This window comes from Cinclus cinclus, chromosome 5 (assembly GCF_963662255.1).
Source record: "Cinclus cinclus chromosome 5, bCinCin1.1, whole genome shotgun sequence".
In the NCBI taxonomy this organism is placed as follows: domain Eukaryota; kingdom Metazoa; phylum Chordata; class Aves; order Passeriformes; family Cinclidae; genus Cinclus; species Cinclus cinclus.
Genome location: NC_085050.1, coordinates 27871126 through 27883223, shown reverse-complemented (window position 1 = coordinate 27883223; position 12098 = coordinate 27871126). Strand labels below are relative to the sequence as shown.

Here is a 12098-nt window from a genome sequence, read left to right as displayed (position 1 = left end):
GGAAGAAAAAGCAGGTGCAGATACTGAATTGCCAAAAGAGTAGCAGAGGCATCTGCTGTCCTCAAGTACCCCAAGCTCTTGGAAGATGTAGAGGTAGTTTGAACAGTACCAAGGCAGAGATTCCCCAGTCCACAGCAAATCACTCTGCTTTCCTGTTCTGCATTGTGTCCATGTGGTCTAACTTAATGAGAAAACAGCACGAACACAGTCTTCTCAAATTAACATTCATTAAGAGCTTTCCAAGACACAGATTTTCAGGGGCTAATATATTTCTTAGCTAATGTGAAAACACACAAATTTTTGAGAAAGTAATATTTTAACCAAGGAGGATTTATTTCTGTTGAATACTGAAGAATAGATTCCATGTATGGACACAGAACTGACTACAGAGCAATACCTAAGCATGGTTTTCACCAGCAGATTGGAAGATAAAATCATGGCTAACTGCCAGAATTCATATACTGAGTAAGAAATGCTGAACTCACGAAAGAGAGAAGCACTTATATATTTATGTATTTATATAAGTGCTTATATATATTATGTAAAGTCCTTATATATTTAGCACTGACAACACTTCATTTTCCTGGAGTACTGGAGCAGTCCCAAATCCTGTAAAAGTGCTGAGCAAGAAAGCAGGTAGTGCAGCAGATTTAACACACTGTCAATACTAATACAGCCCAACAGGGATATGAATGCAGTCTGACACATGACACAGCTGAGAGGATGCAGGATCAGTACCCAAGTGGTTCACTAGCAATATTTTGCTGGTGGAACATACACAACTCTTCACTCAGCATTTTGAACTGTGCTCATAAGTAACCTGAATAAAAATAAGTATCAGAAAAGTCAGCTAAAATGTTTTTAGCTTTCATTTCTCGACTGTTATTTTAAAATTCCTACATGATGAGCTTGGAAGAAAGTAAATTAGTCACTGTTAGTACCAAAAAAATGACACACGTTCACTTCTAATAGAAACATTTATCAACTGTATTGGTCCTGCAAAAATAAGCCTGTTCAGTGTATTTTTTATTGCAGTTGTGGTGCCAAGCAATAGGACAAGAGGGAATGAGCAGAAACTGAAACACAGAAGTTCCACCTGAATTAATTTTGTAAGAAACCAGGGCATCTTTCTTGTGTCATCAAAACTTCACATGCCACTTAGTGCTACATAAGCACCTTAGGAACAATCCAAGCCCACTAAAGCCAGAAGCAGGTTTTATATCAGCAGAATCGAGATGAGATTATTGCCCGACTGTCAGACAAGAAATGTAAAAAGACATTCGCTTTTCTGCCTTGTAACAGTCAGATCTTTTCAGTCTTGACATTGCCAAAAGTTTAAGGATTTAAGGACAGTTGGGTTTTATTTACTTATTCATTCATTTACTATGGTATTTATTAATTTTAATGGTATACCCACTTCTCTGAGCACATTAACTTTGTCTGTAAGCTATTAAAGTCTGGGATCACATAGATTCTGCTGGAAATTACCTTTTGCTTAAGGTGGGCCTCCTCAAAAGAAAAACCACTCGAGAGACCTTCACCATACCTCTGAGTGAGGTAATCTGGTTTATGAGATGATAAGGCTGTTACAGATCCAGGCAGCCTCCATTAACAGATGGGAGACTGCCCACAAGAATAAAGGTTTGCTGTGAAGACTTCACAGTCACGACCTCAGCTGACTGACCCCTTTCCATAAAAATTATATTACATGACGATGACACAACCTCAGAGGACAACTGAATATTTAGGGAAGGAAAAAAAAAAAGCCGCTTATCAAACCTCCCCTCTCCTTTTCCCAGCAATTTATAAGAATACAATCCAACTTCAGCATCAATTCAAAATATGAGAAAATTCAATGCAGAAATAAGTATTTGTGAAAAGCATCCCCAGGCAAGAACCTCAAACCAAATAATGCATGGAAAGTCTACAAACACAAAAGTGGTTCAATGTACTTCAGCAGCTTTGAGAGGACAACTGTTATTAAAACATACAGAGTAAGAAGTTTTAACTGGAGCCTGACACAGACTCAGTCTCTTCCAAGGATAATAAGTCTATATTCTAAAGAGAATGGACACCTTTCCTTTCTCAATTTACCCCGAATTTCATCAGTCCACTTAATTATACACCAAACACACCACAGCCAGACTGTAGAAGTTCATATAACAAAATTGTGATGTTCTTCCTCCCAAATAACTAAATTCAGCTGTCAGTTAAGATTAATAATACTTAATAAATATTTTTATATGTGTCTAATAAAGTTTCTGCATGTTGGCATTTAGGGATGAAGTTTCAGGATTGGATATAGGATGATGATAATCTACCTGCTTCTTGAATGTGGCCCAAATTCCAGGATTGCTGAATATCCACTGGTATACTTTATCTGAAAGCAATTCACTTCTCTTCTAAAATTCTCAAGCTCATCCAGAAATTCCAAGTAAAAAAGGCAGGCCTCCCCTGTCTGACACAACCATGTTGCAAAGAGATGGGAAGCTCAGCACAATCCATGCTGGCTCTACAATATGGACACTTTGGCACTAAGTGTCTAAATTTGGAGCCTGAGGATGCAGCAGGTGCAGCCCCCTCAGCCATATGCAGCTGGACCCAGAGAGGCAGGGAATATTGCCCATTTTCTGAAGTATGGCTTATACACAGCAACTGAAAGCCACAGCCCCAGGCTGTATTCAGATAATAGTGGAATGGTATTTCAGAAGTCTCAAATGTATGATTCTTTAGCCATGCTTGTTTTTTCAAAACCCTGGGGGAAGAGCAAGTGGTACCAACCCAGGAAGGATAAAGTGTAGGGATCCCGAGCTATTGACAAAGGCAAAAATGATTGCTTGAGGAAATTGCTCCAGTAAATAAATCTATAATACAATTCCATGTGGCAATTAACAGCTGGGAAGCTACATCAAAAAATACTTTGCACCATCAAGGTTTTCTACTGAACAATCCCAAACCCAGGTATTCATGCAGCATAGACTGGGAAAGCTTGGCATTTCACTCCTATTGCCAGGTATTCAAAGCTACTTGCTCAGTAATAGGGCAGACATCCTAATTACATAGCTCTTTAAAACTGCTGTAACAAAAGGGGCTTGGGGGCGTTTTTGTTTGGTTTTTTTTGGGGGGAGTGGGGGGGAATCTGTGCAGCTCCATTAAAGGTCACAGAATCACACCAGTTGAAGATGTACCCTGCACTGCCACCACTGACTATGACTTAAGCCTAGGAATGGAGTAACTCTGTGCTAAGGAGGCAATTAACCTCTTTTAGCCCTGCTTCTGTTGGCAGTTCCACTACTGACCTGAAGCAGGTGATTCCTATCCCCAGCACTATAAACTGCTACAACCTACTACAGATGGATAGTGATGGTATGTCTTAGAGGGAAAAGGAAAGTTGTGTAAACAATCTATTATCACTTAGTTCTCAAAAGATTCATTTAAACTTCACAAGACAAGAACTTGTATTTCATGTGCAAACTAGGCTTATCCTCTTCCTGTCTACATTATTTAACACACCATTAATATATATTCTCATGTCTGTGAACAAGAAAAATATGGCAGCTGACCAGATATGCACTGGATTTTTATTAATTTAATCTTAGCTTCCCAAGCTTATAAAAAAGATATATGTATTTCAAGGATTTGATATTTTCCAACTTCACATGATACTCACACTCTCACAAATCCCTCTGACTTTTATATACACATAGCCAATGAAAAACTACAGCAAAGGAAATGAAGATAAAGTATTTGTGAGAGCTAACACATAAAACTTCACCAGCACCTGAGAAACAAATTAAATTATTTTTAAAACAAAAGTAAAAAATACTGTCCAAACTCTGTGCTGTCATTTGCTCCCAAATACAAACATCAAATGACAGAATATGCAGAGCTCATTTGGTACAGTTTTTTGCCCATTAATAACTCTGCTGCCAACTAAGGAGCATTGGGACCATGCTTGCTCCCAGTTCTGCAGCATGCACTCTACCAGTGTACAGTCAAGTACAGTTTCAGACATAGTATTTAAGTCTCATTTATAGGATTTCAAGAATAGGAAGCAATATGACAAACTTCTGGCATCTGAAGAACAAAGACTAGACTTTCTACTGAGAGGATATTTCTCATAAAAGATGCCCTGATCCTTGTTTTATAAAAAGGTTTATTTCTCAATAGAAAATTATATTTTAAAACACACTGATTTGCTAACAGCAATATAAAACTCTACAGTTTTAACTTCATAAAATTTTAACAAAACATAAATATGGTCTACCACTTACAGTCCTATATACAGACCTTGCATTATCTAGTTAAATAGTTGAGAGATAATAACTCAAAAATTAATGACAGACAACTACAAGATTCAAACTCCATGTCACACCGCACAACCACAGTAACACCAGGAAGGGCTTAAAATCCTCAGTCACTGGATTCTGCTTTGTTCTCTTTATAGCTATGTTCCTCTTCTCTCTGCAATAATGCACCAGTTTCCATGGTCATAGCAGGAAGAAAGTATCTGAAGCTCAGGCACATTCTCTTCTACCAGAGAACAGAGTTCCCCTTCCCGAAAAACATGGTAATAACGCATGAAGGCCTTCGGATCCAACGTGGCATCAGTTTGGTCCCCAACAGACACTGCTGAATCCAAAGCTGAGTCAGTGGAGTCAGTTGTTGAAGTTCTTTTGAAAAACTTGCTGGCATCAGACTTACCAGAACCCTCTTTATTACAGCCACAGATGCAGTCCCTGTCTTCAACTGGGCCATTTACAAAAGAAGGTTTGTCCCCCTTACTCTGAACTACACTTTGGTGTCCTCCATTTAAACTTAAATCCTTCAGTGCACATGTGGCTGGTGACCACTGTGGTTTTTTGAGAGACAGGCTTTCCACAAACACATCATCATAATCCTCTAAACCTTGGTTGTTTAACAGTGCCCCATGGTGACCTAAATCCAAACTGCAGTGCCGTGAGTGTTGAATGGGTACCATTGTGTTTGCCCATGCTCCTTCATGTTTCAGCTGCTTCATTTTGTCACTTTGCTTTCTCAGGGCTGATTCATCAAGGGATCTGGAGAAAAACCATGAGCGGAAAGATCTTCCTAGAGCACTGTAAAATCTGTTTTCGTCCTCAGAAATTTTCATGCAGCAGGCTCTGGACAAGCAATGGTCCTTATTACGGGAATGTTTTGAATCAGTTTCTGGCTGCAGATTGCTTTGGTAGCTGCACTCAGAGATGACAAGCTGTGCAGGGTGTATGTCTTGGCCTTTTGCAGTGTGGACAAATTCACCTTTATCTCCAGATTGATTTGATTCTGAAAAATGGCGTGAGCACAAGGCCTTGTTCCATGGAACAAATACATCTTGCTTCTCAAAGCGACGGTTCTTTTGTTCCATAGCCCAAACATAAATCATTATTTGGCCTCCAGGTGTCAATATCCTTGCCATTTCCTTTATTGCTTTGATTCTTCTTTGTTTAGTTGAGAAATGATGTATCACTGTGAAAAAAAGGAAGGTATTATGCATTGAATATTAGTAAGGAGAAAGCATTTCCATCTTCAACCTGTTCTACATGTTCAATCATTATAGTTGCCTCATTCCAAATTATCACTTGCTGCAAGTCAGCAACAGTGCTGAATTTATATGTACCACAATGGAAGTCTACCTCAGAATGCTCTCTTTTATGATTATGCTCAATGGATAAAAATAGGAAAATCTGGAAGAAGGAAATTAATCTCATCCCAAAAGAGGGATTCAAGAAAAGTCGGGCATATAAGCTGAATATTTCTGTTTCTCTGCATAACCCATAACACATTATAACATGGCAAGCTTTCACTTAAATGCCTGGCGTTTAGGCAAGTTAGGTAGTATCAAGCCGACTTCAGTTTTTGGCACAATTTTCAGACTTATCACACTGAAAATAGAATCTTTTCACCATATAATAAATACAGCAAGATGTAATATCAGCTAAAAGATACTCTGACCTTTTACATCAGCATGCTTGGAAAAGATCTAGTGAGAAAATTTAGACAAATATTCACCATTGATTTAATATTGTCAAATTAAATTTCATTTTTGTAAAAAAGGATGTCTACATTGCATTGTCTCAACCTCTTTTTTTTTTTTTTACATTATGTTAGGCTATCAAAAAATAATGTCAAATTTAAAATAAAACTTTTGATCACTATATTTGGATTTTCTCTCCAGGATGTTTTCAAATTTGCTTCCAGTGTGCAAGGATACTACATTTCAAAATTTCTACATTATTCCTATCTTTCTAATCACCCGGAGTATGAATGAGCCAATATTAACAGTCAGAGAATAGCTAAGAGAAGTATTTTCTCTCTAAATTCTCAGAGGCATTAACTTGTACTGAGCTTGGACACATTGACCATGCTGTTCTATGTGTCATTAGTACCAGATTTGATTCAGTGATGTAAAGAGGACTGATTCTATAATTTGTTTCAAGTGGACTTGGAGCCAGCCATTTCTACATGAAAAACATTCAATCTACCTACAAAACAACAGATAACAAAGTACACTCTTAGCTGAAGACATTTCTTTGTAAATTCAGAAAAATGTGATTATATGTGCTGCTTGATAGTAGCCAATTTTATTTGTAGAAACAGTGTTAGTCCAACACTGCAGTTATGAAAAGTGCATCCAACTAGTCCTGTCTTTATTCAAAACAGTAATTAAATTACCAAGGGGGAAAAAAAAATGTACCTTTATTATCACAACCCAAGAAAAGCATTCTTGGCAGTTAATATTAAAGAGGCTCTCACAAGCTGCTGTGAATACAAAATAGATAACTCTGAGAAGAGTTTCCTATCTACGTAGTCAGTGTTTGTTTACAGGTTCTCCTGACCCTAAAGAATCTTTTCTCAAACTTTGAAAAAAAAAAATTTGAAAAATCAATTTTTTGCACAGGACCGGGAGAAGGGAACTAATATTTTCTTATACTGGAGTTAGGCTATTTATCACCACACAATCTCCTGCAAAATTTTATCAAAACTGACAGAGACAGCATACACATACAAGCTTAGTTTACCAGAAAGAAATAACAATCAACCAACAGATTCTGTGCAAACTCTTCAATGGGTTAAGTATTCCTTCTGGTTAGAATCACACTGGTGGTTCTGCAGAAAAATCAGTCCTATAAACATGATTATACCAGCAAATCCAAGAAGAGTACTTGACTAAGTACATAAATACTTGTTTTTCTTTGTAATAGGATGAAAACCACTTTATTTAGAATTAGATGGACACAGGCATACCATGTCTCTATTCAAGAGGGATTAAAATCCACTATTGTTAAATGTACTGAAATAGCATGTGAACTTTTAAATTTGTCAGGCTTGTAACTGATATAAACACTAGATAGGTATGCTATCCTTCAGAGTCAGCTGACCTGATAAGCACTGAAATCATGCTACGAGACCTAAAATGTGGGTAGGGCTCACTGGTTAACTAGCCAACATGAAAGCAAAGTAATATGATTATTGCTTGTGTATTAGTCACCCTTTCCTTCCACCTGTTTATGTGAAAGATACATTTTAAAACAAATTTCAATCACATTTCATGTAGTTTGTTGATTGCTATCAATAATAATTATCATGCTTTGCACTTTTGCTGATGCATTTAAAAACCCTGAAAGAAGATCAATCAAGACTAGATCTAAAAATGTAGACTATAAATGGGTACTCCAACTGGTTTTTTTCTACACTTCATAAATTATACTTCTCAAATTATTAGTAGTATTTTCAAAAAGAGAGGTCAGAAGAGTTAAGATGCTGAGATGCTCTGGTTATTTTAGACAAGTGCTTGTATGACTGAGTTCTTATGACTAAGAGAAATCTGAATTCATAACACATAATATTTAATATCAGTTCCAAGTTATGCTATAAAGTTTTCATTTCAATGCATTTGCTGATCAAAACAGATCAGATGGAGAAACCAAGAGCTTGTCTTGAGCATCTAATCTGCTTTATGCTTTAAGCAGCCATATTTAGATTAGTTTTCACTTGTTTAAAATGCAAGCTGGAAGGAAATATTTTCTCTACCACATATAAACAAACAAGTGATATGCATATTTTCTTGGTTAACAGTGCCTCTTGAGTAATGGGAGTTTTGTGTTTTCATGTTGACTACATTCATTTCACTTGTATCTCCTATATATATCCTTATATATCCTTAGTGATTCTAAGGAACTGTTTCAAAATAATTAACTGAAATGAAGCCACATGAAAAGAAAAGAACACTCAGAAATTCTCATTTGCTAGGGCCAGAATTCAGGTATGTTGTCTTACCTCCAATTGAAATGACTGCATTGAAGCACTGATCCCTAAAGGGAAGGTTAAGGTTGTCACACACCAGAACTTCATCACCTTTCTTCCTTGCAATTTCTACCAGTCCTTCACAGTAATCACAGCCCAGATTATACACCTGACTGTTGACGCTCAGATACTTTCCAGTTCCACAACCTAAAGAAAAGGATACTGTCAGAAGCCATGTATTCCAAACTTTTGCTCTCCCTCCCAAAGCAGTGAAAATAATATGAGGGCTTTCCTAATCCTAAATTTTCCTGCAACACAAAGTGAAGGTTTGTGCTGACTAGCCTAACTGCTGCAGGGCTCATTTGGACTGTTGAAATTGTATGTTCACACTATTAGGACTGTAACAGTAACAACATCACCAACAAAAGCACTCTTTACACAGCCCTGTATAATAGCAGGTTACCTGCATTTCTGTGGGGAACAAGGGTAAGTGCAGGTGGGAGGAGGAAAGAATGGTCCTCTGTAGCCACTGGTATGCATCTTAGAGAATAAAAACCCAACCGTGCTGCTTCATACTGAGCCTTTATATGGCCTGGTATCCCGTGACCAACAATGAGCATAAATGGGCACCCAGGACAGGGTAAGAAAATGATAAGCATTAAGGCCCCTTTCCCCAGTACTGTTCCAGTTTCCAACTACTTTCTATTCAGGGGATTTCCTGAAGCCAGTGTGTTATGTCTTTCCAGTGATCTGCAACAGACCTCTTTCCTTTGCTCAACCCCATGCAGTATTTCTCCAGCGCACGCCATTTCTCTCCAGGAAGTCCTAAACCATAAATGTCACTGACACAAGTCAGAGTGGAAAATTTTTACTTTAGATACAGATGCAAAAATAACCATAAATCATAAAAGCTCTTTCCATATTGCAGGCACATCCTCTTTTTGTCTTTGTGCCAATGCATTATAACCCATGTAAATGTAATTACCTGTTCCAGAATGTCTTCCACCTTAAAGTCTGTCTTCTCAAGGACTGTGCTGTACTAAATTGAAGTCTTTCAGAGGATCCCTCAATGCCTTATGCATAACAAGCAATTTTCAAAATTACACTAGGAGCCGCTTGCTGCAGCTCTGGGTCACTGGTGAGGAATAATTTCTGAAAGTTGACAGCCAAGAAATGGGGTAGCAGCTTGGCAAAGAGAATCATCTCAGTATTGGTAATTCAATTTAAAGGCCTGGAGATATCTTTAGAAACATCACTGCCTCTTGCAGCACTACTGCTCTTGGTGATGTTAATGTGCACTATTATCTAGAGAGACAGCACAGGAACTACTGCAGAACAGAACAACACTTCAGTGCTGAAAAAGAGTGTATTTCTCAGCTAAAAGCTAGCCCTATTCTTTGAAGCAACACTTGAGAGAAATGGAAAATACTAATACTGCTAATGCAGTTCAAGGAATATATGCAATAATACATGAAGCTCTGAATGTTACAAAACCACAAATTTTAAAAATTGTATAAATTATTATTTATTATTGTGTTTGCAGAGAAACACATTTATTCAACCATCATTAATTTGCAAGATTCAGTTGCTTAATGGGTGGCTTTTGGTGAAGTGCCTTTTAATCACTGTGAGTTCTTGGAAGTATAGGGTCCTCTCTGGAATGAATTATAAAAATCTACGTTTGTCAGAGATTCACTTTTAAATGAGTCATCAGGAAGATTAATTCCTTCACAAAGCTAACAATGGCCAAGCTATTTTCATGTGTTTTGATCAATGAAAAATAGTAAGGCAAATAGACAAAATTATATTTTAATTAAAAGTAGTATTAAACTGAAAATTGCCAATTAAAGATCTTGTTCTGAAAATTTTAGTGCCACTAGGCAGTAGTGCCACTTTAGTGTGGCTCCTCCTTAAATGCGTGCCAAAAGTAAACTATAGTCAGATTCCTGTAGATCTTATCAAACCTCATAAAAAAGATTGTATGCCTTAAGGGGAGTATTCTTATTTGCAACTGTAAGGATTGATCTTCTCTCTAGATGAGACTGCAAGAGAATGACCTTAAGCTTTCAGCAATCACTGCTGATAAAGCCTCAAAGAACTTCAGCTAAGATGCAAACGATTTCTACTGAGGTGGCAACAATTTTGGCTGAGAAAAATAGCAATCTAACTCTCAGCTGAGTGAGTGTATGCCATAGGATATTTCCTGAGATTCTTAGTGACAATGGTGCAGATGTATAAAAATAGCTGCATGCTCAAAATAGTATCAATCAAGTATTTTTGGTGTAGTGCCCAACAGCAGCAGAACTACAAACTATCTTCTCATTACAGCCTACAGCATAGTCAAATAATGTTTTTTCTCTTACAGGATAAAGCAGATGCATAATTTAATGTGCACATTTGTTAAACCCTGCTGTTTAAATTAAAAATATTTTATTAGTTTAAACAGTACAGAAAACACAATGGTACAAACGAGCATTTATTTTGCAAGGATGTGCTGTATAGGACTGAAGTCATAATGCAAGCAAAGCAAACATGTCAACACCTAGAAACCCCCAGAAAGTCTGCAGGAGCAACAGAAAATCCAGACATAAATACTACCTGTAGGGAAGACAATGCTATAGCAGGAAAACGAGGTTTTGGTGTCCATATCTAGGATCATAGGGAAATTCTCAGGTTTTTTTATTTTTTCTTATATTTTTAATGGCAATCACATCAGAAGATTTCTCTTTAAAAAAGCCTTGCTAGGAGGAGCTTTAGAACGAATGTAAACCAATAAATTGCAGATTGGTATTACATAAAGCAAGTGATCTAAAGAAACTGAAATATTAAATAATCGGGCTATTAACATAATTTTTTCAAAAGGGCTTCAGGGGAATGACAGACCATCAAGCCAGTGGGAAAATGGATAGATTAAAACTTAGCTCAACAGAAATAAGGGAAAAAAATATTTACTCTCTACATGATACACTGCCAAAGAATTAAAAGGTGTTGTATATGGCATCTAGCACTGGGGCTTTAAAGCAATTTTGAAACAGATTTAAACAAGATTAAAAAACAGTTAAATCTGAAGGTTTAATATAATTAACAGGTAAACTAACAAAGCTTATAAATATTTTTTCACACCACCTCAAAGAATGGCTTACCTATATCAACAATGAGACTGCCAGGCTTTTGTTCCAGCAGAAAGTTCCGAACACGAGGCCATGCTTTGGTCTGCAGATCACTAAAGTAGGCAGCAGTATTTTCATACACACTGTGCACGTGCTGCTTTTCTAGCTGGGTAGCCTCATGTTCCATCCTGAAAACATCATGAAGATTATGTACAACAAAACACAAACTGTTGCAGCATAGACTTTACATTTTATAGGTATGCATAATTCGGGACCTTGTACATTTATATTCATGAAATTATGACATCCATCTAATGGCCATATTTATAAAATAGTCTTTACTCAAAGGATCTGATTTTATTTCATGAAAGTCAAGAAAAAATGTGAATGTATCACCTCCCCTGTGAAGCATTATGTAACTGCACATGCCTATGCAATCACAAGTACATTCCTAAGTTCACCAATATAGTAAAAGCTTATCTGGTGCAAAAGAGAGCTCCTATTCAGTGAAAGTGCAGAATTTTATACAATCATAGAGTCATTTACCTTGGAAAGGCCTTTACGATCATCAGTCTAACCAGTTGTGAACAGGATTTTAAGAACCAACTTTCCTGTTGTTGCTAATGTGAATAGGCAACTACTAATATGTTACTTGAAATACAGCCTGGTCCCTGAAACCTAAGCCCCTAAATCATGCATAAATGATTTGTGGTTTATCAGCCC

General features: G+C 37.1%; 1 protein-coding gene across 1 annotated transcript; it reads right to left on the bottom strand.

The window, feature by feature from the left end:
- Positions 1-4447: 4447 nt before the first annotated feature.
- TRMT9B (tRNA methyltransferase 9B (putative)) lies at positions 4448-11562 on the bottom strand. Its single transcript, XM_062493525.1, has 3 exons — positions 11409-11562; positions 8299-8472; positions 4448-5487 (listed from the first exon to the last, which is right to left on the bottom strand). Exons 1-3 carry the CDS (start codon positions 11560-11562, stop codon positions 4448-4450), a joined length of 1368 nt encoding a protein of 455 aa, XP_062349509.1.
- Positions 11563-12098: the final 536 nt, after the last annotated feature.

Excerpts from the sequence above, each read along its gene's own strand:
- TRMT9B (XM_062493525.1), bottom strand. The coding sequence starts at position 11,562 with ATGGAACATGAGGCTACCCAGCTAGAAAAGCAGCACGTGCACAGTGTG. Across the intron at positions 8,473-11,408 it reads CAGTCTCATTGTTGATATAG|GTTGTGGAACTGGAAAGTAT; the intron begins GTAAGCCATTCT and ends CCTTTTCTTTAG. Across the intron at positions 5,488-8,298 it reads TGCAGTCATTTCAATTGGAG|TGATACATCATTTCTCAACT; the intron begins GTAAGACAACAT and ends TTTTTTTCACAG.